The sequence below is a fragment of the Choloepus didactylus genome, chromosome 10, assembly GCF_015220235.1.
Source record: "Choloepus didactylus isolate mChoDid1 chromosome 10, mChoDid1.pri, whole genome shotgun sequence".
NCBI classification, from domain to species: domain Eukaryota; kingdom Metazoa; phylum Chordata; class Mammalia; order Pilosa; family Megalonychidae; genus Choloepus; species Choloepus didactylus.
Genome location: NC_051316.1, coordinates 125,749,942 through 125,769,904, shown reverse-complemented (window position 1 = coordinate 125,769,904; position 19,963 = coordinate 125,749,942). Strand labels below are relative to the sequence as shown.

The window sequence follows — 19,963 nt, the reverse complement described above, 5'->3', positions numbered from 1 at the left end:
GACACACCTGGTTTGCCTCACGCTCCACTGCTTTCTAGTGTAAGCCTCAGCTTTTCCACCCGTACAAATGGCTGCAACACCTACCTGGAAGGATGCTGTGAGGATCAAATGAGACCACCCCGAACAGGCTTTGCAAATCCTAAAGGCCACCGAAGAGAGGCTCAATAGTCATTCACCACTGATCAGCGGCCAACAGGAAGCACTGCGACGCCGCTCCCTCAGCTGGGGTGGGGTGGGGATCTCTTTTCTATGTACAAAAGGCCCCTCCCCACCACTAGCTGCCCTATCACACATGTATGTATGGAGAGAGTGGGTGTGTTTAGAGTTTGAGCTAACTGGTGGAGATTTCTGGAAGGCAGGAAAGGTCAGAAGTCACAGCAACCAGCTTGGGAAGCATGAGTTCAGGTGAGCGAAGACACAGGAAAACAGAACCTCCTCGAGAGGGAGAGAAATACAGGAGGAGCTTTCACATCCAGTTGACTCATCTGATAGGGTCTGCTATATTTTCTGGCTTGGATTCTCTCAAACACCCAACCCTTATAACTCTCCTGGGTTAACTAGCTTGAGTCTCTGCTTCTTGCAGCTGATGACCCTTGTAACCCCACTAGGACTGAATGATGAAATCTCCGCTATGGCGGGGGCAGACAACACAGCCTCAGCGTGATTTTCACGGGGCAGGGGCAGGGTGATGGGGTGTGGGGACATCAGCCTCTTTTAGGGTCCAAGGGGTGGTGTGAAAACAGAAGAACATGCTGTCCCCTTTCGGTGATATTACTCAGGATGATGTACTCATTTTGAGAAAGTAAGAAAGACACAGGATATTGATGCTCATTGAATGGGAGCAGGCTGAGAATTCCTGGTTTGTGGGTAGCCCTGGGTGGATCAGGTACCCATGGGCGGAATCCCGGCTTAGTAGCTTCTCCACTGTGTGCTCCTGGGCCAGGCACCTCACCTCTCAGGTTTTGTGAAAACAGGGATAATCACACTTGCCTTACAATATTGTCCTGAAGATGAAAAGGGAATATGAATAACAAAATTGTTCCATAAGTGAGGAAAACTGTACAGGTGCAACTGCAGTATTGTAGAATTTAACGAAGAACATGGAAGGAGCTGGGTTGGGGCAAAGGAAGGTTGGAGAATGGGTAAGTGCTTGGGTTTGAAATAGAGACCTGAGACTGCCCATTCCCAAGGCTCTGGGGCACAGGTAAGTTGCCACCTTCTCCCATTTACAAAGTGGGAACAATACTGATCACTCCCGGGACCGCTGTGACGATTAGATGAGGGGTCACTAGGCAACTCATGGAACACCTATGTGGTAGGTTGAATTATATAACAGAACAAAAGCCCCTTCTTAATCTAACCCCCCATTCTAGTATCTTTGAATATATCAAGGCGAGTCAGGCTGTGGGCTCATTTGTGAATAGGGTCTTGGAAGGTCCTATGTAGGTTTGGGCAGCCAACTCCATCAGGGTGGGCCTTAGTCCAGATCACTGGAGGCCCTAGAAGGAGGCTTAGAAGCCGGAAGTCAGTGGAAACCGGAAGAGCCGACACAGGAGAGATCCCACATGGCGGAAGGGAGAGGTGCAAGCTAAGGAGCCCCAGGAATTGCAGCAAGCCAGCACCAGAATGCCACAGTTAGGGAGCAAGCATGGCCCTCTAGCCTTCCAAACTGTGAGCCAATCAATTCCTGTTGCTAAGCAACCCACTGTGTGGTATCTGTCATAGCAGTCCTGGTAAACCAAGACGGCCTGCTGACAGGTGCTGGAAGAATTTTCGGATGATTCACCTTCAATGCTCCATGCTTCCATTTTCCCTAATTTCAGTTAGTTTTGGAAGCTGTAGGCACCTGCTATGGATGAGGCTTTATCTGAGGTCTGGAAGCTCATGGCAGACAGGGTTCTGCATCCCTCCCAGAAGTCTGGGCAGTCACTTGCTGGGGCTCAGGACTAGGAAGGGAAGGTAAAGTTAAGGCTCAGGCACCCACGTACCCCATTTTGAAGGGTGTGCATGAAAAGTCAAGTAAGCAAAAGTTTTAGTGCTTGGAATGGGGACTAGTTATGGATCAAAGTGTGACCAAGTCTGTCTGAACTAACCCCAGCAGTCAGAGCCATCAGGCCATGCTGGAAAGGAGGCAGTTTCCTGAGAATCACATGCACCAAGACACAAAATGGGAATGACCTTTCCTGGATGGCAAAGTTCCACAGTGCTAGAGAAAGCAGAACTCATCAGAACTTACTTTTCATTCTATCAGGATATTTTATAACCTCATTTATGGGACTCTTCTTTTTGGTATGTAGTAATTTCATTAAAATGCTCTTTGATAGATTCACATCACAAATTCCAACCTGAAATTTCACCCACTGAAAATAACCCTCCAAAGAATAATATGGTAGTGCAGCATAAACCCACGTGGAACTTCTACAATAACTTTCAATAAACCCAAATTGCAAAACAATGATTGCTAACGTTTATACAGCCTATACTATGTGCCAAATGTGGTTTTAAGAACTTTACGTGGATCAGCACAATCATGACAAGGTTATCGTAACAAACTTAAGAGGAAATACAATAGTACAATTACCCCCACTCTACAGATGAAGAAACTGATGCACAGAGAAGATAAGAGAATTTATCCAAAGTCACGCAGGCTGCCAGGCTCTCAGGCTGGTGCTCTTTAGAGCTGATTAAAGCAGAGTCTTTGGCTAGTGATCTTTGCTATTTCTTTTTAAAAATGAATTTAGCTTTAAAGGTACATTGACAACTGCTTTATGTTTTTATTTGTACTTAATTTTTCAACATTTATTAACCACTTGTCAGGCCAGATGCTGGGGGGTGATACATGAGAAAGAAGATGTCTCCAGTAAGGAGCCTGAGCTACTGGCAGACACTGACAGGTAAATAATGAACATTAGGACAGGTGGGGGCTGTGAAGGGGCTGGGGGGCATGGAAGGGGAACGCCACCCCGTTTGGGAGGTGGGCAGAGGGTCAAGGAAAGCATATGAGGGTCACAGCAGTAGCACTTGTACCAGGCCTTGGACGATGAAAAGTATTTGTGTCCTACACTTAGTAGGAGCTTAGTTAGCAAAACATAAGTATTCCTAAAGCCAATGACACTAAGAAACAAGCCCTCAACAAGAGGCACCTTGCCTGCTTGCCGGCACTCCTCCAAATTCCAGTGTGCTGTTTTCCAACTTTGGGCTAGGCCATCACATCTCCACTCCTAACATAACCAAAATAGACAAGGAAGGCCAAAATCTCATGTTCTATTGTCCCTCCTGTGACAAATACCTTTTATTGCCATGTCTCAGTGTGCAGAAGTGCACTGTTATCTTTGTACACAAATACAGAGCACTCTTGCTGTGGATCCAGGCTAAGGTAAGATTAACAAAATTCCCTAACGGGGAAACGGGACAGTGAACACCTCAGTAGACTGATTCTGGGAACTACAGTAATCCTATTCCCATTATGTTAAAGTCAAATTCATCAACTTTGACAATGCCACACTTAAAATATCAAAACCAATTAAAGTGCAATGTAATTCAAAAGTTGAGAGATGGAGTAACAGTAATCCAGAGAAAATATAATTAAAATTTTCTGCTGTATGTGGAATGGCACCATATTTGTATCTTAACACGGTAAGGCTAGGAATGATTATAACATAAAAAATATTGTTTTACTGAAAATGAAGACGGAGGTGTGATGTGAAGGTGGCTCAGATTCAAGGCTCAAGTTTGTTCTGTTTGGGATTTTTTAAAATCTCTTCTTTATTAGATTCTAGGTTTTTTTGTTTGTTTGTTTCAGAAGTGGGTCCCCAAACCACTAAAATGGTATTAATGCATGCAGCATAAAGACCTTCAAAAGGATCTGATCATTCCGCCAGTTTGGTGATATACTGGTAGAGCTGTTCCGTAAAGGCTTCGGGGGAAAACTTCTCCTTTACCTGGGCTCGTCCAGCCTGCCCCATTGTGGTTTTCAAGGAAGGTTCGTGGATGAACTTTTCCATTGCTTCTGAGAAGTGCACTGGGTCCGGCTCACACAGAAACCCCGTGCGGCCGTGGACAATGGACTCCAGGGGCCCGCCCGAATTAACAGCAATGACTGGACACTGCATGTACATGGCCTCCAGAGGGACGACGCCAAAGTGCTCGTTGCTTGGGGTGTAGAGCACACACCTGCAGCCATGGAGGAGTGAGATCTTCTGCTTGTCTGAGAAAGACCGCAGGAAGGTCACGTGCTGGCCAAGGTCAGACTGCTGGACCATGTGCTTCAACTCCTGATAGTGCTCCACGTTCTCCAGGACTCGCTCATCATAACCCCCCGCCACTATCAGATGAACCCTGTCCCAGTCTTGGGATGTCAGTCGTCCCCGCAGTTCTACTAGGGCTTCCAGTGCCAGTGGCAGATTTTTCTTCCTTTCATATCTGTTGATGGAGAGGAACAGGAATTCTTTTTCTTTGGGGACCAGGTTATCGAGCTTTTCAGGAACAGCTGAGTCAAAGCTGGTGACATTCAGAGATGGGTAGAGGACATCAGGGTCTATATAAGACAGGGATTTGAATGTGTCCTTAAACACACCAGCTGTGAACTGGCTGTTGACCACGATGCAGTCCGCCATGCCTGTGGTGTATTCCTCAACCCAGTCGATTGGGGCCCTGTACAGCCGTTTAAGAACAGAATCTCTCCTGGTGAGCAGCAGATCCGGGAAGTGACAGTAAAACAGGATCTTCTTACGCCGCCTGGCCAGCCTGAACACTGGGATACAGGCAGACACCTGGTCAGAGCAAAAATCAACAGCAGGTAAAGTGACCGGTCAACCTAGCTTCAACCAAACCCAAAGCACAGGCACCTACACTGCCTCCTGGTTGGTGAAAGTCACATGGGCAATACCTGATTCTGCTCTGTGCTCCCCAGACTCTCACCCAACACAATGCCTGGTGTGCAGAAGGCTGGCGGACGTTTGTCGGGTGAGCACTAAACACTTAATGCCTCAAGTCCAGTGTTTCCTCTAGAACAGCCCTGTCCAGCTGAGAGGAAATACAAACTTTTCTAGTAATCACATTAAAATTTTTTAAAAGGGTGAAATTAATTTTGTAGTATCATTTCAAAATGTAATCAGTATCAACAAAATCATTAAAATCATTTTTTTTCACATTAGATTTTCAAAATCAGGTGTGCATTTTGCAGAGCACATCTCAGTTTGGACAGGCTACATTTCAAGTGCTCGGTAGCTGGACTGGCTGCTGTGTTGGACAGCTTGGCTCTAGTGTCTTTATCCTCCCAGGGACTGAATGAATTATAGTAGTAGAGAGAGCAGGCTCTGGAGTTGAGACTGCCACTGTCTGAACCTCAGCTTACAAACTAGCTGGGCAACCATGACCCTGCTCTGGGCCTTGGTTTCTGCTTCTTTAATATTGTGATAGTTATGGTTCTAAAAAACCCATATGGGTTTTGGGATGATTAAATGCACTGATAGAGGTTTATAGCACATAGTATGTACTCAATAAATGTAAGCCATACTCATTACTGAGCATGGATTACACGCTGCATTACTAGAGACTTTTCTACTGGGTAATCTTCACAACTCACTTAATCACCAACTCCCTTAATTAACACCCGAAGAAGGTGGGCTTTAGGGATATTAAGTGATTTATCGAAAACTACTTAGAAAGTGGCAGATATGGAACCTGAGTCCTGGTCACCTAATTCCAAGCCCAGAGCCTTTTCTCCACCAAGCTCCCTAGTGCTTAGTTACACATGTAGGATGTCTGATGAATGTCTGAATTTCTTAAAAAGAAATGGATTCCACACAAGCTAGACTAGTTACAGTCCTGATTCAACTTTATCAATAAATTTGGTTTTAAATCTGCATTCTAGCTGGGTCTTCACAAATCTGCATGGGCCTTACCCACAGGCATCAAAGCCTGATAAACTCTCCATGTACAGCTGAAAGCAGGAGCTGGTGCCTTTCTTTGGTAAAAATAGTGGAATGAAGCGTCCAGAGATGATGAAAAGTAACTCAGGAGTCATCATCAAACAAATACACATACAAACGAGATGCCATTTCCACCTGTCAGTTTGAAATGATTTTGAAATCAGTTTGAATTGAAGATATCCATGTGGACAAGAGCACAGGGTAATAGGCTCTATCCTGTCACTGGAGTCACAGGAAAGTAAAATGACACAATCTCTTTGGAAGGCAAATTTGACAACAGCTACTGACTAAAATGAACAAACGCTTTAACCCACCAGCTCCATTTCTCGGGATTTACTCAAAAGACATGCTTGCAGAAGTACAAAAACAAAGTACAAGCATGTTCATTACAACACTGATCTGTTCACAAAAAACTGTCAGCACGTTAGTGTCTCTGAACAGAATGTATAAATTATGGTCCATTCCAATAAAAGTGGACTTCTCAGTCACTACAAAGAATAAGGTGCATCTCTAACACTGATATAGAACAGTGCCTCAAATAGAAATTTTCGGTGAAAAAAAGCTAGTTTCCCAATCGTGGGTGTGTCATAATCCCAATTAAGTACAAAGAAGAAGCTATACCTATAAACAGACACAGGTATGCTGGTATAGTCAGACAATTTCTAGGAGGACACAGGAGAGACTAAAAACAGCGGCTACTTTTGAGAAGTGGGACTGAAGTGGGACTTTTACATTATACCTTTCTATACAAGTTGAATATTTAATTGCCAGTAAGTTTTATTTTTAAAAATAAATCTGGGGAAAAAAACATAAGAATAGCTAGAGGCCAGATCCAGGTGAATCTTATTTACCAAGGTAAGGAACTTGACTTTTCTCCGAAGAGCCTTGTTAAAGTTCTAACAGGAGTATGACATGTTTAGGTTGGTGTTTTTAACACATGACACTGCCAAGGAGTGGGGTGGCCTGGTGGTGAATACTGGGGGCAGTTGTATGCATGTGCCTAGAAAGCAGAGTCAAGAGAAATAATGGTTAAGAGAGATGAGATATACCAGTTACCAAAAGTAAAAGCTGACTGAAAGCTGACTTCTAATACTAGTATTTCTAACAGCGAGCCGCAAGGCCCCTGTGCTTCAGAATCACCCGGCGACCAGGTTAAAAATGCAGATGTCTGGGCCCCACGATGACAACTTCTGAGAGTGAGGCCCTGGAATCTGCAAATCCAAGAAGTGCACACACTGAAGACAGGTGCACAGCCTCACTCCCAGAGAATTTCTCCAGATCAGTTTAGAGCTTCCCGAACCGCAGACCGAGAGGGGTCCTCTGAGGTCAACCGGTGCGTCCCCATAAAGGGCAAAGGAGGCGCGGCGAGGGCCGGGCGTGGTCGCGCCCGCCTCACCTGGTCGCACACCACCACGTCGAACTCTTCGCCGCTGAGAAACAGCACGTAGAGCGCCAGGTAGATCATGCGCAGGTAGGCGCAGAGCGCGGCGCCGCGGCCGCCCCAGCCTAGGCTCCGCGGCAGCCAGTCCCCGGCGCAGCACACCCGCAGCTCGCGGCTCTCGGCGAAGCAGTGGCCCGGGTCGTAGTGCGCCGTCCAGATCTGCACGTGGCACCCGCGCGCCTGCAGCGCCAGCGCCGCGTCCAGCACCAGCCGCTCGGCGCCGCCCACGCCCAGGTCCGGGTGCAGGAACAGCACCGACGGCCCGGGACCCCGGTCCCGATCCCGGGCCGGGCCAGCCTCCATCTCCACCACCATTACCCGCGAGCTGCGCCTGCGCCCTGAGGCGCTTCCGGACATGGCCCGCCCCCTCCGGCTCCTAGCTGGCCACTGCGCACCCGGCCCCGCCCCGCTGCGCGTGCTTCAGTTAGGCCACATCAGCGCAAGCCTCTGGTTGCCTGGCAACTGCCAGAGGAAATTTCTCGTTCGATTTTGGGTATAGTCTCCCCTTGGTATATATTGAACCGTATGAAGGACGCTGAAATCCACAGAGAGGAGAGGGAAAGTCTTTACGTTCTCGCAGTAGGTGAACATGTCGTCTAGAGCGAAATTTATACAGGCAAAATATGGGGACAACCCGGGGCGTCCCTGGATTCAGCGAGGACCCTGCCAGCAGGCCTGGGGGCGGGGCCTGAGCCTGTCAGTCCCGCCGCAGTCTTTTGAGCGCGCGGCTCCTTCCTGAGGTCCGCTTCAGCCGCCTGCGACCCTCCAGCCTCCAGCATGGTACGGCGGCCCCCGCCTCCCCTCCTTAAGCCCCGGCTCTCCCAGGCGCCCTGACTTCCGCCTACCCCTTGCGCAGCCCCAGGGTCTTCCTCTTTTTTCCCGAGTCTCCGGTGGGGTATCGGCCGTCGGGGCCGGGGGGCCGGGGGCGGGCCCGCGGCGCTCACCGGTCTGTCTGTCTGTCTGTCTGTACAGCCTGGTCCGACCCCCAGTGGCACTAACGTGGGCTCCTCAGGGCGCTCTCCCAGCAAAGCGGTGGCCGCCCGGGCGGCAGGGTCCACCGTCCGGCAGAGGTAAGGATCCCCGCGACCCTCTCGGCTGGGGACTTGGAGAACTGGGGCCGGGAAGTTGACTTGGGCTATTACGAGTCACTGGGGCCAAAGGGTCCTAAGATGACGTGGCCATAAAGGACATTAAAGACGAGAGGGAGGCACCGTCAGCCAAGCGCTGCTCAGTTTGGGGCACCACTGTTAAATAGGGGACTTTCACAAACTGGAACAGGATCGGAGCCAACTTCGGGGAAAACTGGTGTCATCAAGCTGGCCTCTCGAGAGCTGAGTTTTATATTCATGTTTCTATCTGGAGGTCTCATACACATTGAATTTAACATAACTTGGCGAACACATAAACCTATTCTCCTCATTTCCCTATGACACTATTATTCACTACTTCAAACAGGCCAGAAACTTCAGGGTCTTCTTGGTCTTTTCTACTGCTCTGTCTGGTCCTTTTCCAGACTTCAACCCCTATGTGAAAACCTTCTCATCAGTTCTTTTCTTCTCCATTTCCACTGCGCTAGTTAAGCCCTTACCGTCTCTCACCTGGACTTTTGCATTCACTACCTGATTCTTCTCCTCTCCAGGCCAGTTTCACTCCAGTCTGTCCCCGCCTCGGATTCTGCTTAAAGATCTCTATTAGTTTCTTGTTACTGAACCTTTAAAAATGGGACACCAGTTTCTTGATGGTCTTTTCAGCCTAATCTCTCTCTTGTGATCTAGCAACAGTGAACTAATAACCGTTTTCTGAACTTACCTAGCTCTTTTGGCTACCCTGTATCTTTAATTTTTTCCTGGTAAATTTCTGTTTATTCTCCAAGACTAAGCCTGGGGATTATTTCCTCTTGAGGCCATCCCTGACTCCACAAGCAGCAGTACCTAGTTAGTCTCCCTTTTTGTGCACATAGGATCGTGTTCATACTGTTGTAATAGCATTCATGTTTCCATATTTACTTCCTCTGTAAGACTTTGAGATAGAAACTGTCCAAGTCATCTCCAACCCCACGTTCTTTCATAGGGTCTGACATAACAGTTAATGAAAAAGAAATCAAGCAACCCTGTTGCTTTGGGATTTTTGAAGGAACTAGTGGGTTTTTATCTGGAGAGAAGACGACCTGGTAGGGGTACATGAAAACTGTCTTTGAGGATGTGAAGAGGGATGAGATATTTTTTTCTTGACTACAATAGGTAATCTGAAACTGATGATTAGATGAGACAGAGTTCAGCTTGTAGCAAAGAAATCCTAATAGAACTGTTAGAAATGTTAAGGTGACCTTGAATGGTTGTGAGTTCCCTGTCACCAAGATGTCAAGGCATGGCAGCTGGGATAGGGCCAGCTGGGAGGTGTGTTAAGCTGTGGCTTAGGTTACACGGGCTTGGAGTGCTGTTCTGTTCCCACCCTGGATTTCCGAGATTCTTTGTGCTGGAATGGAAAATGTGTTCTGTAGGTAGGTGCAGTTCCTTGGGGAGTGGGTCTGGTTAGTGAGAATTGGTAGTACCGTGGCAGGGAAGTTTGGCCATTTAAGAATTTTTAAAGAGAAGAGAAAGCACATGTTTATCAAATGTCTTTCTCTGTGCTTTGAACCTTCTCAGGTTCTGGGGAAAGGAGCAGGAAGAGTGAATATAAAGTAACATAGATTCTGTAAGTCTCATCTTGTGACTTTCATGAGCTTACCTTGTGTCATCTTGCCATGTCATCTACATCACCGCATATGTAGCTGGGGAGACAAGGCTTAGTGCATGAGACCAAGCATGACCAGACCGCATATAGCCATTGCTAACCCATGTGGTTCCAACTCTAGGCATCATAGACAGAGAAAGAAGAACACAATATGGGTCAGAAAACTGATTTGTGACCCAATCATGGGGTTATTCAGCTGGACAGTGAATGGGAAGAATGGGCAGGCTTTCCTTTTTTTAGGTGAGTACAGATGGGCATACTCTGTGCAGGGAGAACCTGCATGAGTTTTAAAGACATGAGTGGCTCTTCTCCTCCACTGTGTGGAAGGAAAGGGCCCATAATGTCAGCCTAGAATGCTAGGTCGGGAGACTGGGCTACAGCTCACGGCAGAGATGAAAAATACCATCATTTCTTCCAGAGCAAGGAAACCAGGAAGATGGGTTTTAGAAATTTAGCAGAGATTCAGTCAGTAGATTGGAGGAAGGTGGGAAAGGGAGGCAAATTGATAACTTCATAAAGCATACGTGAGCAGCAAAGAGCAGTGGCTGTGGGGTAGCAAAGGTGCACAGAGACCCATAGTATTGTTAGACACTGGGGAAATGCTTCAGTGTTCTGGCATGATCACGGCTCGTTCTGCTGACACCCAAACTGGAACCAGTACCCCGTTCTTCCACCCCATCAGGCAGTGGGGCAAGCCTCCTGAACCCTAGTCCTGCGTTACTTGCATCCAGAGTACAGGCCAAAGGCCGCAACAGGGGAAGGTGGGGTTTGGGGCGAGAGTTGGGAGGACAGTGAGAAGAGATGGTGGGGATAGGGTTTCCACTTCTGTTTCCTGCCTGTATACCCCTTATTCAAAGATCCAGAGTCAGCGGCCCACAGATGCTGGGACAGGAGTTTAATGGAGAGTATTCTCTGATTTGGTTGAGGTGAGGGCGGGGATGGAGCGGGACTTTCCTTCTCTCCTCTCTTTTTCCCCTGTCCTAGCACTTCTGTGTTGGTGGTAAATGGGCTGAAAAGTCCTCTGATTTCTCTTCTCACTACTTAGTCCTTACCCCTGCGTTGTGCCACTTTAGCACCAAGGTGAGAAGAGAGGCTGGGATTGGGGTCGAGGGTCACGGGAGAAAGGTCACGGGAGAAAGGTCACAGGCCTCCGCAGGGACTGGAGGATTTTCCTGAGAGAAGGAGAAGGATTCCTGGGCCTGTTCCTGGTGAAGGGCTAAGTGTTCTCATGTAAGAGCTGTCAGGCCCCTTCCCACGCCAGGGCAGCCTGCGTCACATGGCTCGTCTCACAGGCCTGGGTCCCCCTGTGAGGGGTAAGCTCTGGTTGCGTGTGGCCTGCACTTCTCACATCCTCCCTCTGAGAACTATGGACAGTCCATCAAAATAGTGAAAGCAGATTACAAAGAAATTTTTTTTGTAAAATGTGTGTACCCTTTTGGGACCTGGGCACAATTAAAGCTTATTGTATTTTGGTTCTTTTGCAAGTTGACACAGTAACTTAGAAACATGTCTTTTAAAGTAGTCATTTTTGAAAGAGCAGTTTATATGGATTCATGGCAGTTTTAAACAGGGTTTTTTACTTGGCTTCACAAGAATACATGTGAGGTGAAACTGAAATGCACTGTCCAAGTGGGGCAGCCTGGTGGGGGCAAGCGAGTGGGTGCTGAGGTCAGAACTGGGTTCACATCCCTGTGTCTGTGTGGCCATAGTCATTCTGCTTAACCTGAGCCTAATTTTCCTCATTCATAAAATGGAAGTTGTAGAAAGAGATAATACGGACATCTTTCTTTGGGTATAATGAAGAATGAAGGGTCTCACTAAACAGATTGTTTTGGATGAGAGAAAGCAGATCTAGTCATCACTGTAGGAAAAGCAAAACCTTCTCACTGTGATTAAATAGCCCTTTCAGTATCACCCTTAAGTAGTTCCACTTGATTTGGATGAGGCAGCGTGCAGACTTCCAGGCTTTTATGTTCACTTCTGGAAACTGCGGTGAGGCTGTTTAATTTTACAGCCTCCACATTTGGCTATTTTTGGGTCCTAGAAAATAAAATTCAGTACAGAACAACTTTATCTTGATCTGAGAAAAAGCGTCATCAGAGATTCTCTCTTGAGGCAGAGTTTTTTTAGAGGTAAAGATATGAACTCTGAGATGAGAGAGAGAGAAAACATTCTGAAGAAAAGCACATCCTTTAAGGACAGGAGTGGGAAGAGGGAAGGTCCCAAATAAATATTTATCATAGAGAAAATTAAAAAAAAAGAAGTCATAACTACTTTGCAGGGTTGGTGTAGCATTAGCCTGTGGCAGGTACTCAGTTCATAGGGGCTGTCGTGATCGGAGGAGTAGAGACAGGAATTTGGAGGGTACTAGCAAAGAAGAGAGGGTTTCCTTTGGTAACTGGTTCTTTAACAAGCTAATGGTAGCATACATTGTAATGCTGCCATAAGGATTTCCAAGGAAGGGCACTAGGTGACATTTTCCTCTCTCACAGGAAAAATGCCAGCTGTGGAACAAGGAGCGCAGGCCGCACGACCTCGGCCGGCACGGGGGGCATGTGGCGGTTCTACACGGAAGACTCACCCGGCCTCAAAGTGTAAGTCTCAGGGGCAGACCCTGTGTTCCTGCCCAGAGTCAGCAGGGCTGTTTGCAGCTCGCTCTGTCTCTGCCACCAGTGGGGCTTGCTTTGATGAGATTTGCAGTACACCATGGCTTCGTTTGTCCTGGGCGGGCTGGGCTTAGTTGCCCATGTGTCACCCAGTTAGGCCCTGCAGTGACATGTCTTCGTGCATTGAGTGGGAGGAAGGAAAGACCTTCATGGAGCCATGTCACCGTAAATGATGGGAGCAGAGAGAACTGGAGGGAAAACTGCTTAATCAGATGAAATTGCTCTTCATTTGCTGTTCTTGCCCCACACTGAGAAATAGAAGTAACCGTCTGAATAGGAATTGGATGATTTTTCAAAGCTCTCCTGGAGGCATAAGCTAATATGTTTACAGCCTAATGGAAGTTTTCCCATTTAGGCTATGTTACCAAGAGTTCCTTGGCCTCCTTGTCTTCCATGGATGACAGGAGGACGCTGGAGGGCGAATGCCACTTTCCAAGTTCTTAAGCCTGGGCATGCTCACTGGGTGCTGGGAAATAGACCCAGCCCCGTGCCTCGCTCACCTCACTGCCAGGGTTGCTGCCTGCAGGCCCAGTCCCACAGGGATTGCAGTAGTCTCCAGAGCCACTGCCCCTGTTTCCTGACTACACCCAGTGGATGAGGAATTGGAATAACATCAGGGACTCTCGTTTGCCTGGCACCTGGCACTCAGTGAAGAGCTTTTGAGATCTGTTTTCTGATTGCATCCACCCAGCAGTCCTGTGAGGTGTTGCCATCTTGCAGGTGAGGAAGATCAGGTTTTGAGAGGCAAAGTGACATTTGCCCAAAGACAAACAGCTCACAAGAGGTGGGACCAGATATTCTGACTGTTGGATCCCATGCTCTTTCCACACTGCCTGTCTAGTAGAAAAGAGACAAAGTTAGATTACTGTGGATTAGTTTAATAAACTTGACCAGTAAGTTGACTTGGATTGCAGATTTAGTTCGTGGAGGCCTCCTTTGAAATTTGGCTTTATTTTTTGGTTGATTTTTCTGTTAGAGTGGTGAGTTGTTTTTAGGAAGTATTTTTAGGGTTGGGGACACGGGAGCTGGCAGCATTCTGACCAACAACCTTTGGATCTTTGTTGGAGGTAATTTTTCAGAGTATTCCAGAGAGAAATGTTAAAGCTCCTTGCTGCTCAGGGCATCCAGGGGACTCTCAAACCTTCTCCCAAAGGAGGTAAAACCATGTTCTCCCTGGGTGAGTCTGACTGGGCTTGCTTGCAGCCTTCTGCTCTTGTAGGGCTTGCTTGCTGCCACTGCTCAGGTCCTCCCAGCAGTGAAAGTGAAAGTGTCACTAACCACATTCTCGTCACACCAGAGGCAGAGTGTTTGGTGAAACGGCATAGTTAGGAACTCCTGTCTCCAAATCCACATCTTGGAGCAGCTTAGCCATGTTTTTGGCTCTTCCTGAGAGTTTAGAATTATTTTCAGGTTGATAATAGTAGCAAACCAGCATTGTGTATGTGCATCTATTTAATTGCTCTGCAGCCCTAATTGATAGATGTTATGATGAACCCCACTTTACAAATGAGGAAACTGAGGCTTGGAGAAGGTAACAGCCCGAGATGACACTCAGAAGTGGCAGCTGGCCTCTAAACCCCGGCCCTCTGAGAGCAGCACTCTCGCCCTGAGGCTCTCTGGCCAGTGCTGCTCCACGCTGCTTGGAGGTGGGGAACATGATCACAGGCACCCTGATGATCTCTTCCCAGGTGCTTTTAAATTGGGGCACTTTATTCCTTCTGTTGCGCAAACTCTGCGAGTACGAAATAGTAGTGTGGCAGGGACTTTGATCTCTCTGCCCCATTTGTTGTCCCCCAGTGGGCTCTGTTCCCCTGCTCCCACGTGAGGGTTACTTCCAGTCCTCTGCTGTTGTAAAGGTTCCCTTTCTGTGGTCTCTTCTATTGTCCACTCCCCAGTTGCATCTGGGAGATGAAGTGAGACGTCTGAATTCTCCACAGCTGGTGTTGGCTGGAAGGGTCAGTGGTGGGGCCTGCAGCACTGCCCTGCAGGTTGTGTCAGGTTACTGGGTTCCCTCTTTAAGCAACACATAGACCGGTTTTCACCTGAAAAGTATTGGATTTAGGGAAGACTATGAGTAAAATCTATTTCCTTCCTACAATAATCTCAGATATACAGATCTGACTTAATACACGTTGCCTTAGAGCGTTTGCTCCTTGAAGAGGGGAGCCTTGGGGTGGTAAAACGAGCGATGTGTGTGGAATCAGAAAACTTGAGTTCAAATCTTTCCTTCCCATCCTGGCTCTGTTCTTAGGCAACAATACGTAATCTCTCTGAGTCTCAGTTTTGTTTATTTATAAAATAGCATTAATACCTCTCTCACTGACCTCATGTATTTGTTGTAGAGTTCATATGGGATCATATGTTTGAAAACACTGTAAATTATAATGTGATACTCATCTTTCTATACCAATACGTTGCAGTTAGGTTGCCTTTAAATAAATCTTAATTGAAACACATTAGTTTGGCATTTGAAATACTTGCTTAAAGACTTGGGGAAATTTTTTCTCTTACTTTCTATAATGGAAAGCATGTAACGTGAATGTGGAGAGGCTGCTGCCAAGAGCCCTCTTGCCCCTCTCATGTAGTTTTAGCAATTACCAGCTCCTCCCCAGTCTTGTTTCCCCTTGAGCCCCACCCACTTCCCACTGCTCCCTTCTATCGAATCCAAAAAATCACATCATTCTGTCTGTATATATTCCAGTATGTTTCACTAAAAGATAAGGATTCTTCGTTTCTAAACACAATGACAGTGCCATCAAGGCATCCTCAAAATTTTCACAGTAACTTATTTTAAAATGATGTCAATAATGTTCCTGGATAGATCTTAAGTGCTTGTTTCCCCTCCCCCTAGGCAATCAGTATTAAAAATGTAGTAATATATCATTTCTAAAAGTAAGCATGCCTTCTCTTCTTATTTCCAGTGGCCCTGTTCCAGTATTGGTTATGAGTCTTCTGTTCATCGCTTCTGTGTTTATGTTGCATATTTGGGGCAAGTACACTCGCTCATAGACTCGGCTGTATCCATCTGTCATCTGAAGAAGAAGGAAGAAAACCAACCTGTCTTGGACCAAAAGCATAGTGATTTTCTGTTCATGAGAAAGAAATTTTCTGTAAGCTTCCCATTTTTAGAGGGAACTTAACAAGAATTGATTTTGAGGAATCAGTTTTTTTTCTATGGCTAATCAATTTTTTTAATTCATTTATACCAAGTCTGATTGTTGTTGCCGGGCTGTTAGGGCTTGTACTCTCTCTGCTTTTAGATTTACAAATAAATATGTAGAAAAATGTCTTGGGGAGACTTTTTTTTCTGTGTTGGATTGACAGCTCCTTATATGACCATATAATCATTCAAAATCTGAGACCCTGTTACTGGCCTTGACTTGTTTTCTTCTAGGTATTTCTGTCCTGATGATTGTCACTTTAGATATTCTGCAGTTTCCAAGGAGTGCGCCTGTGACTTCATCAGGCAGATCTGTGTTCACAGGCATCTGGTACCCAGGGGCATAGTCAAATCATTAACCACAAATCTTGGATGAAATGTTTGCTCATTCTGTTCTTTGTCTCTGAAATCATGGATAATATCTTTGCCTCCTGGCTCTCCCAGTTCTTAATTCTACTAGTGTAGACCGGGGGTTTCCATCCCTTTATCATTTAAATGCTAAAACCAAGTTTTGAAAGGACTCATTAGGTAAATTGGATTTATCAAATACAATTTTTATTTTCGTTTTGATAATTAAAGGCCTGTCTAATCAGAGTAAGAAACCAGCATTTCTATACTGAGTTAATAATAATTCCAACAGAAAATAAAAATTTTTGAAATTTCGCTTAGCTTAGGCTCTTTTTTTTTTTCTTTTTTTTAATCATCATTTTATTGAGATATATTCACATACCACGCAGTCATACAAAACAAATTGTACTTTCGATTGTTTACAGTACCATTACATAGTTGTACATTCATCACCTAAATCAATCCCTGACACCTTCATTAGCACACACACAAAAATAACAAGAATAATAATTAGAGTGAAAAAGAGCAATTGAAGTAAAAAAGAACACTGGGTACCTTTGTCTGTTTGTTTCCTTCCCCTACTTTTCTACACATCCATCCATAAACTAGACAAAGTGGAGTTTGGTCCTTATGGCATTCCCAATCCCACTGTCACCCCTCATAAGCTACATTTTTATACAACTGTCTTCGAGATTCATGGGTTCTGGGTTGTAGTTTAATAGTTTCAGGTATCCACCACCAGCTACCCCAATTCTTTAGAACCTAAAAAAGGTTGTCTAAAGTGTGCGTAAGAGTGCCCACCAGAGTGATCTCTCGGCTCGTTTTGGAATCTCTCTGCCACTGAAGCTTATTTCATTTCCTTTCACATCCCCCTTCTGGTCAAGAAGATGTTCTCCATCCCACGATGCCGGGTCTACATTCCTCCCCGGGAGTCATATTCCACGTTGCCAGGGAGATTCACTTCCCTGGGTGTCTGATCCCACGTAGGGGGGAGGGCAGTGATTTCACCTTTCAAGCTGGCTTAGCCAGAGAGAGAGGGCCACATCTGAGCAACAAAGAGGCATTCAGGAGGAGACTCTTAGGCACAAATACAGGGAGGCCTAGCCTCTCCTTTGCAGCAACCGTCTTCCCAAGGGTAAAACTTATGGTAGAGGGCTCAACCCATCAAACCACCAGTCCCCTATGTCTGTGGTCATGTTAGCAACCATGGAGGTGGGGTAGGCGAATACCCCTGCATTCTCCACAGGCTCCTCAAGGGGGCACTACATCTTTTTTTTTTTTCCTTGTTTGTCTTTTTTCTTTTTCTTTTTTTTTTTTTTAACTTTCCCTTCTTTTTTAAATCAACTGTATGAAAAAAAAGTTAAAAAGAAAACAAACATACAATAAAAGAACATTTCAAAGAGACCATAACAAGGGAGTAAGAAAAAGACAACTAACCTAAGATAACTGCTTAACTTCCAACATGTTCCTACTTTACCCCAAGAAAGTTACATAATATAGTAACATTTCAGTGAACTTGTTCCTACTACATCCATCAGAAATTAACAGACCATAGTCATTTCTGGGCATCCCCAGAACGTTAAATAGCTTATCTGTTCTTCTTGGATTATTGTTCCCCCTTCCTTAATTGCTCTCTACTGCTAGTTCCCCTACATTCTACATTATAAACCATTTGTTTTACATTTTTCAAAGTTCACATTAGTGGTAGCATATAATATTTCTCTTTTTGTGCCTGGCTTATTTCGCTCAGCATTATGTCTTCAAGGTTCATCCATGTTGTCATATGTTTCACCAGATCGTTCCTTCTTACTGCCGCGTAGTATTCCATCGTGTGTATATACCACATTTTATTTATCCACTCATCTGTTGAAGGACATTTGGGTTGTTTCCATCTCTTGGCAATTGTGAATAATGCTGCTATGAACATTGGCGTGCAGATATCTGTTCGTGTCACTGCTTTCCGATCTTCCGGGTATATACCGAGAAGTGCAATCGCTGGATCGAATGGTAGCTCTATATCTAGTTTTCTAAGGAACTGCCAGACTGACTTCCAGAGTGGCTGAACCATTATACAGTCCCACCAACAATGAATAAGAGTTCCAATTTCTCCACATCCCCTCCAGCATTTGTAGTTTCCTGTTTGTTTAATGGCAGCCATTCTAACCGGTGTTAGATGGTATCTCATTGTGGTTTTAATTTGCAGCTTTCTAATAGCTAGTGAAGCTGAACATTTTTTCATGTGTTTCTTGGCCATTTGTATTTCCTCTTCAGAGAACTGTCTTTTCATATCTTTTGCCCATTTTATAATTGGGCTGTCTGTACTATTGTCATTGAGTTGTAGGATTTCTTTGTATATGCAAGATATCAGTCTTTTGTCAGATACATGGTTTCCAAAAATGTTTTCCCATTGAGTTGGCTGCCTCTTTACCTTTTTGAGAAATTCCTTTGAGGTGCAGAAACTTCTAAGCTTGAGGAGTTCCCATTTATCTATTTTCTCTTTTGTTGCTTGTGCTTTGGGTGTAAAGTCTAGGAAGTGGCCTCCTAATACAAGGTCTTGAAGATGTTTTCCTACATTATCTTCTAGGAGTTTTATGGTACTTTCTTTTATATTGAGATCTTTGGTCCATTTTGAGTTAATTTTTGTGTAGGGGGTGAGGTAGGGGTCCTCTTTCATTCTTTTGGATATGGATATCCAACTCTCCCAGCCCCATTTGTTGAAAAGACCATTATGGCTCAGTTCGGTGACTTTGGGGGCCTTATCAAAGATCAGTCGGCCATAGATCTGAGGGTCTATCTCCGAATTCTCAATTCGATTCCATTGATCTATATGTCTATCTTTGTGCCAGTACCATGCTGTTTTGGCAACTGTGGCTTTATAATAAGCTTCAAAGTCAGGGAGTGTAAGTCCTCCCACTTCGTTTTTCTTTTTTAGAGTGTCTTTAGCAATTCGAGGCATCTTCCCTTTCCAAATAAATTTGATAACTAGCTTTTCCAAGTCTGGAAAGTAGGTTGTTGGAATTTTGATTGGGATTGCATTGAATCTGTAGATGAGTTTGGGTAGAATTGACATCTTAATGACATTTAGCCTTCCTATCCATGAACATGGAATATTTTTCCATCTTTAAAGGTCCCCTTCTATTTCTTTTAGTAGAGTTATGTAGTTTTCTTTGTATAGGTCTTTTACATCTTTGGTTAAGTTGATTCCTAGGTACTTGATTTTTTTAGTTGCTATTGAAAATGGTATCTTTTTCTTGAGTGTCTCTTCAGTTTGTTCATTTCTAGCATATAGAAACATTACTGACTTATGTGCATTAACCTTGTATCCCGCTACTTTGCTAAATTTGTTTATTAGCTCTAGTAGCTGTATCGTCGATTTCTCAGGGTTTTCTAGATATAAGATCATATCGTCTGCAAACAATGACAGTTTTACTTCTTCTTTTCCAATTTGGATGCCTTTTATTTCTTTGTCTTGCCGGATTGCCCTGGCTAGCACTTCCAGCACAATGTTGAATAACAGTGGTGACAGCGGGCATCCTTGTCTTGTTCCTGATCTTAGAGGGAAGGCTTTCAGTCTCTCACCATTGAGTACTATGCTGGCTGTGGGTTTTTCATATATGCTCTTTATCATGTTGAGGAAGTTTCCTTCAATTCCTACCTTTTGAAGTGTTTTTATCAAAAAGGG

The 19,963-nt window shown here is 45.3% G+C and overlaps 2 protein-coding genes across 2 annotated transcripts; one reads left to right on the top strand and one right to left on the bottom strand.

The window, feature by feature from the left end:
- Positions 1–2,444: 2,444 nt before the first annotated feature.
- On the bottom strand, positions 2,445–7,707 carry ALG2 (ALG2 alpha-1,3/1,6-mannosyltransferase). The gene is made up of 2 exons (XM_037798183.1): positions 7,330–7,707; positions 2,445–4,772 (listed from the first exon to the last, which is right to left on the bottom strand). Exons 1-2 carry the CDS (start codon positions 7,687–7,689, stop codon positions 3,870–3,872), a joined length of 1,263 nt encoding a protein of 420 aa, XP_037654111.1. The 5' UTR covers positions 7,690–7,707; the 3' UTR covers positions 2,445–3,869.
- A 291-nt stretch (positions 7,708–7,998) lies between these two features.
- Positions 7,999–16,062, top strand: SEC61B (SEC61 translocon subunit beta). The gene is made up of 4 exons (XM_037798497.1): positions 7,999–8,154; positions 8,347–8,444; positions 12,600–12,701; positions 15,695–16,062. The coding sequence occupies exons 1-4, from the start codon at positions 8,152–8,154 to the stop codon at positions 15,780–15,782; spliced, it is 291 nt and encodes a 96-aa protein (XP_037654425.1). The 5' UTR covers positions 7,999–8,151; the 3' UTR covers positions 15,783–16,062.
- The last annotated feature ends 3,901 nt before the right edge of the window (positions 16,063–19,963 follow it).

What these genes read in the sequence shown, in the direction of transcription:
- ALG2 (XM_037798183.1), bottom strand. Translation starts at nt 7,689, where the DNA reads ATGGTGGTGGAGATGGAGGCTGGCCCGGCCCGGGATCGGGACCGGGGT. An exon ending in ACGTGGTGGTGTGCGACCAG is followed by an intron (nt 4,773 to 7,329) that starts GTGAGGCGGGCG and finishes TGCTCTGACCAG; the next exon opens with GTGTCTGCCTGTATCCCAGT.
- SEC61B (XM_037798497.1), top strand. An exon ending in GGGTCCACCGTCCGGCAGAG is followed by an intron (nt 8,445 to 12,599) that starts GTAAGGATCCCC and finishes CCTCTCTCACAG; the next exon opens with GAAAAATGCCAGCTGTGGAA. An exon ending in GACTCACCCGGCCTCAAAGT is followed by an intron (nt 12,702 to 15,694) that starts GTAAGTCTCAGG and finishes TCTTATTTCCAG; the next exon opens with TGGCCCTGTTCCAGTATTGG.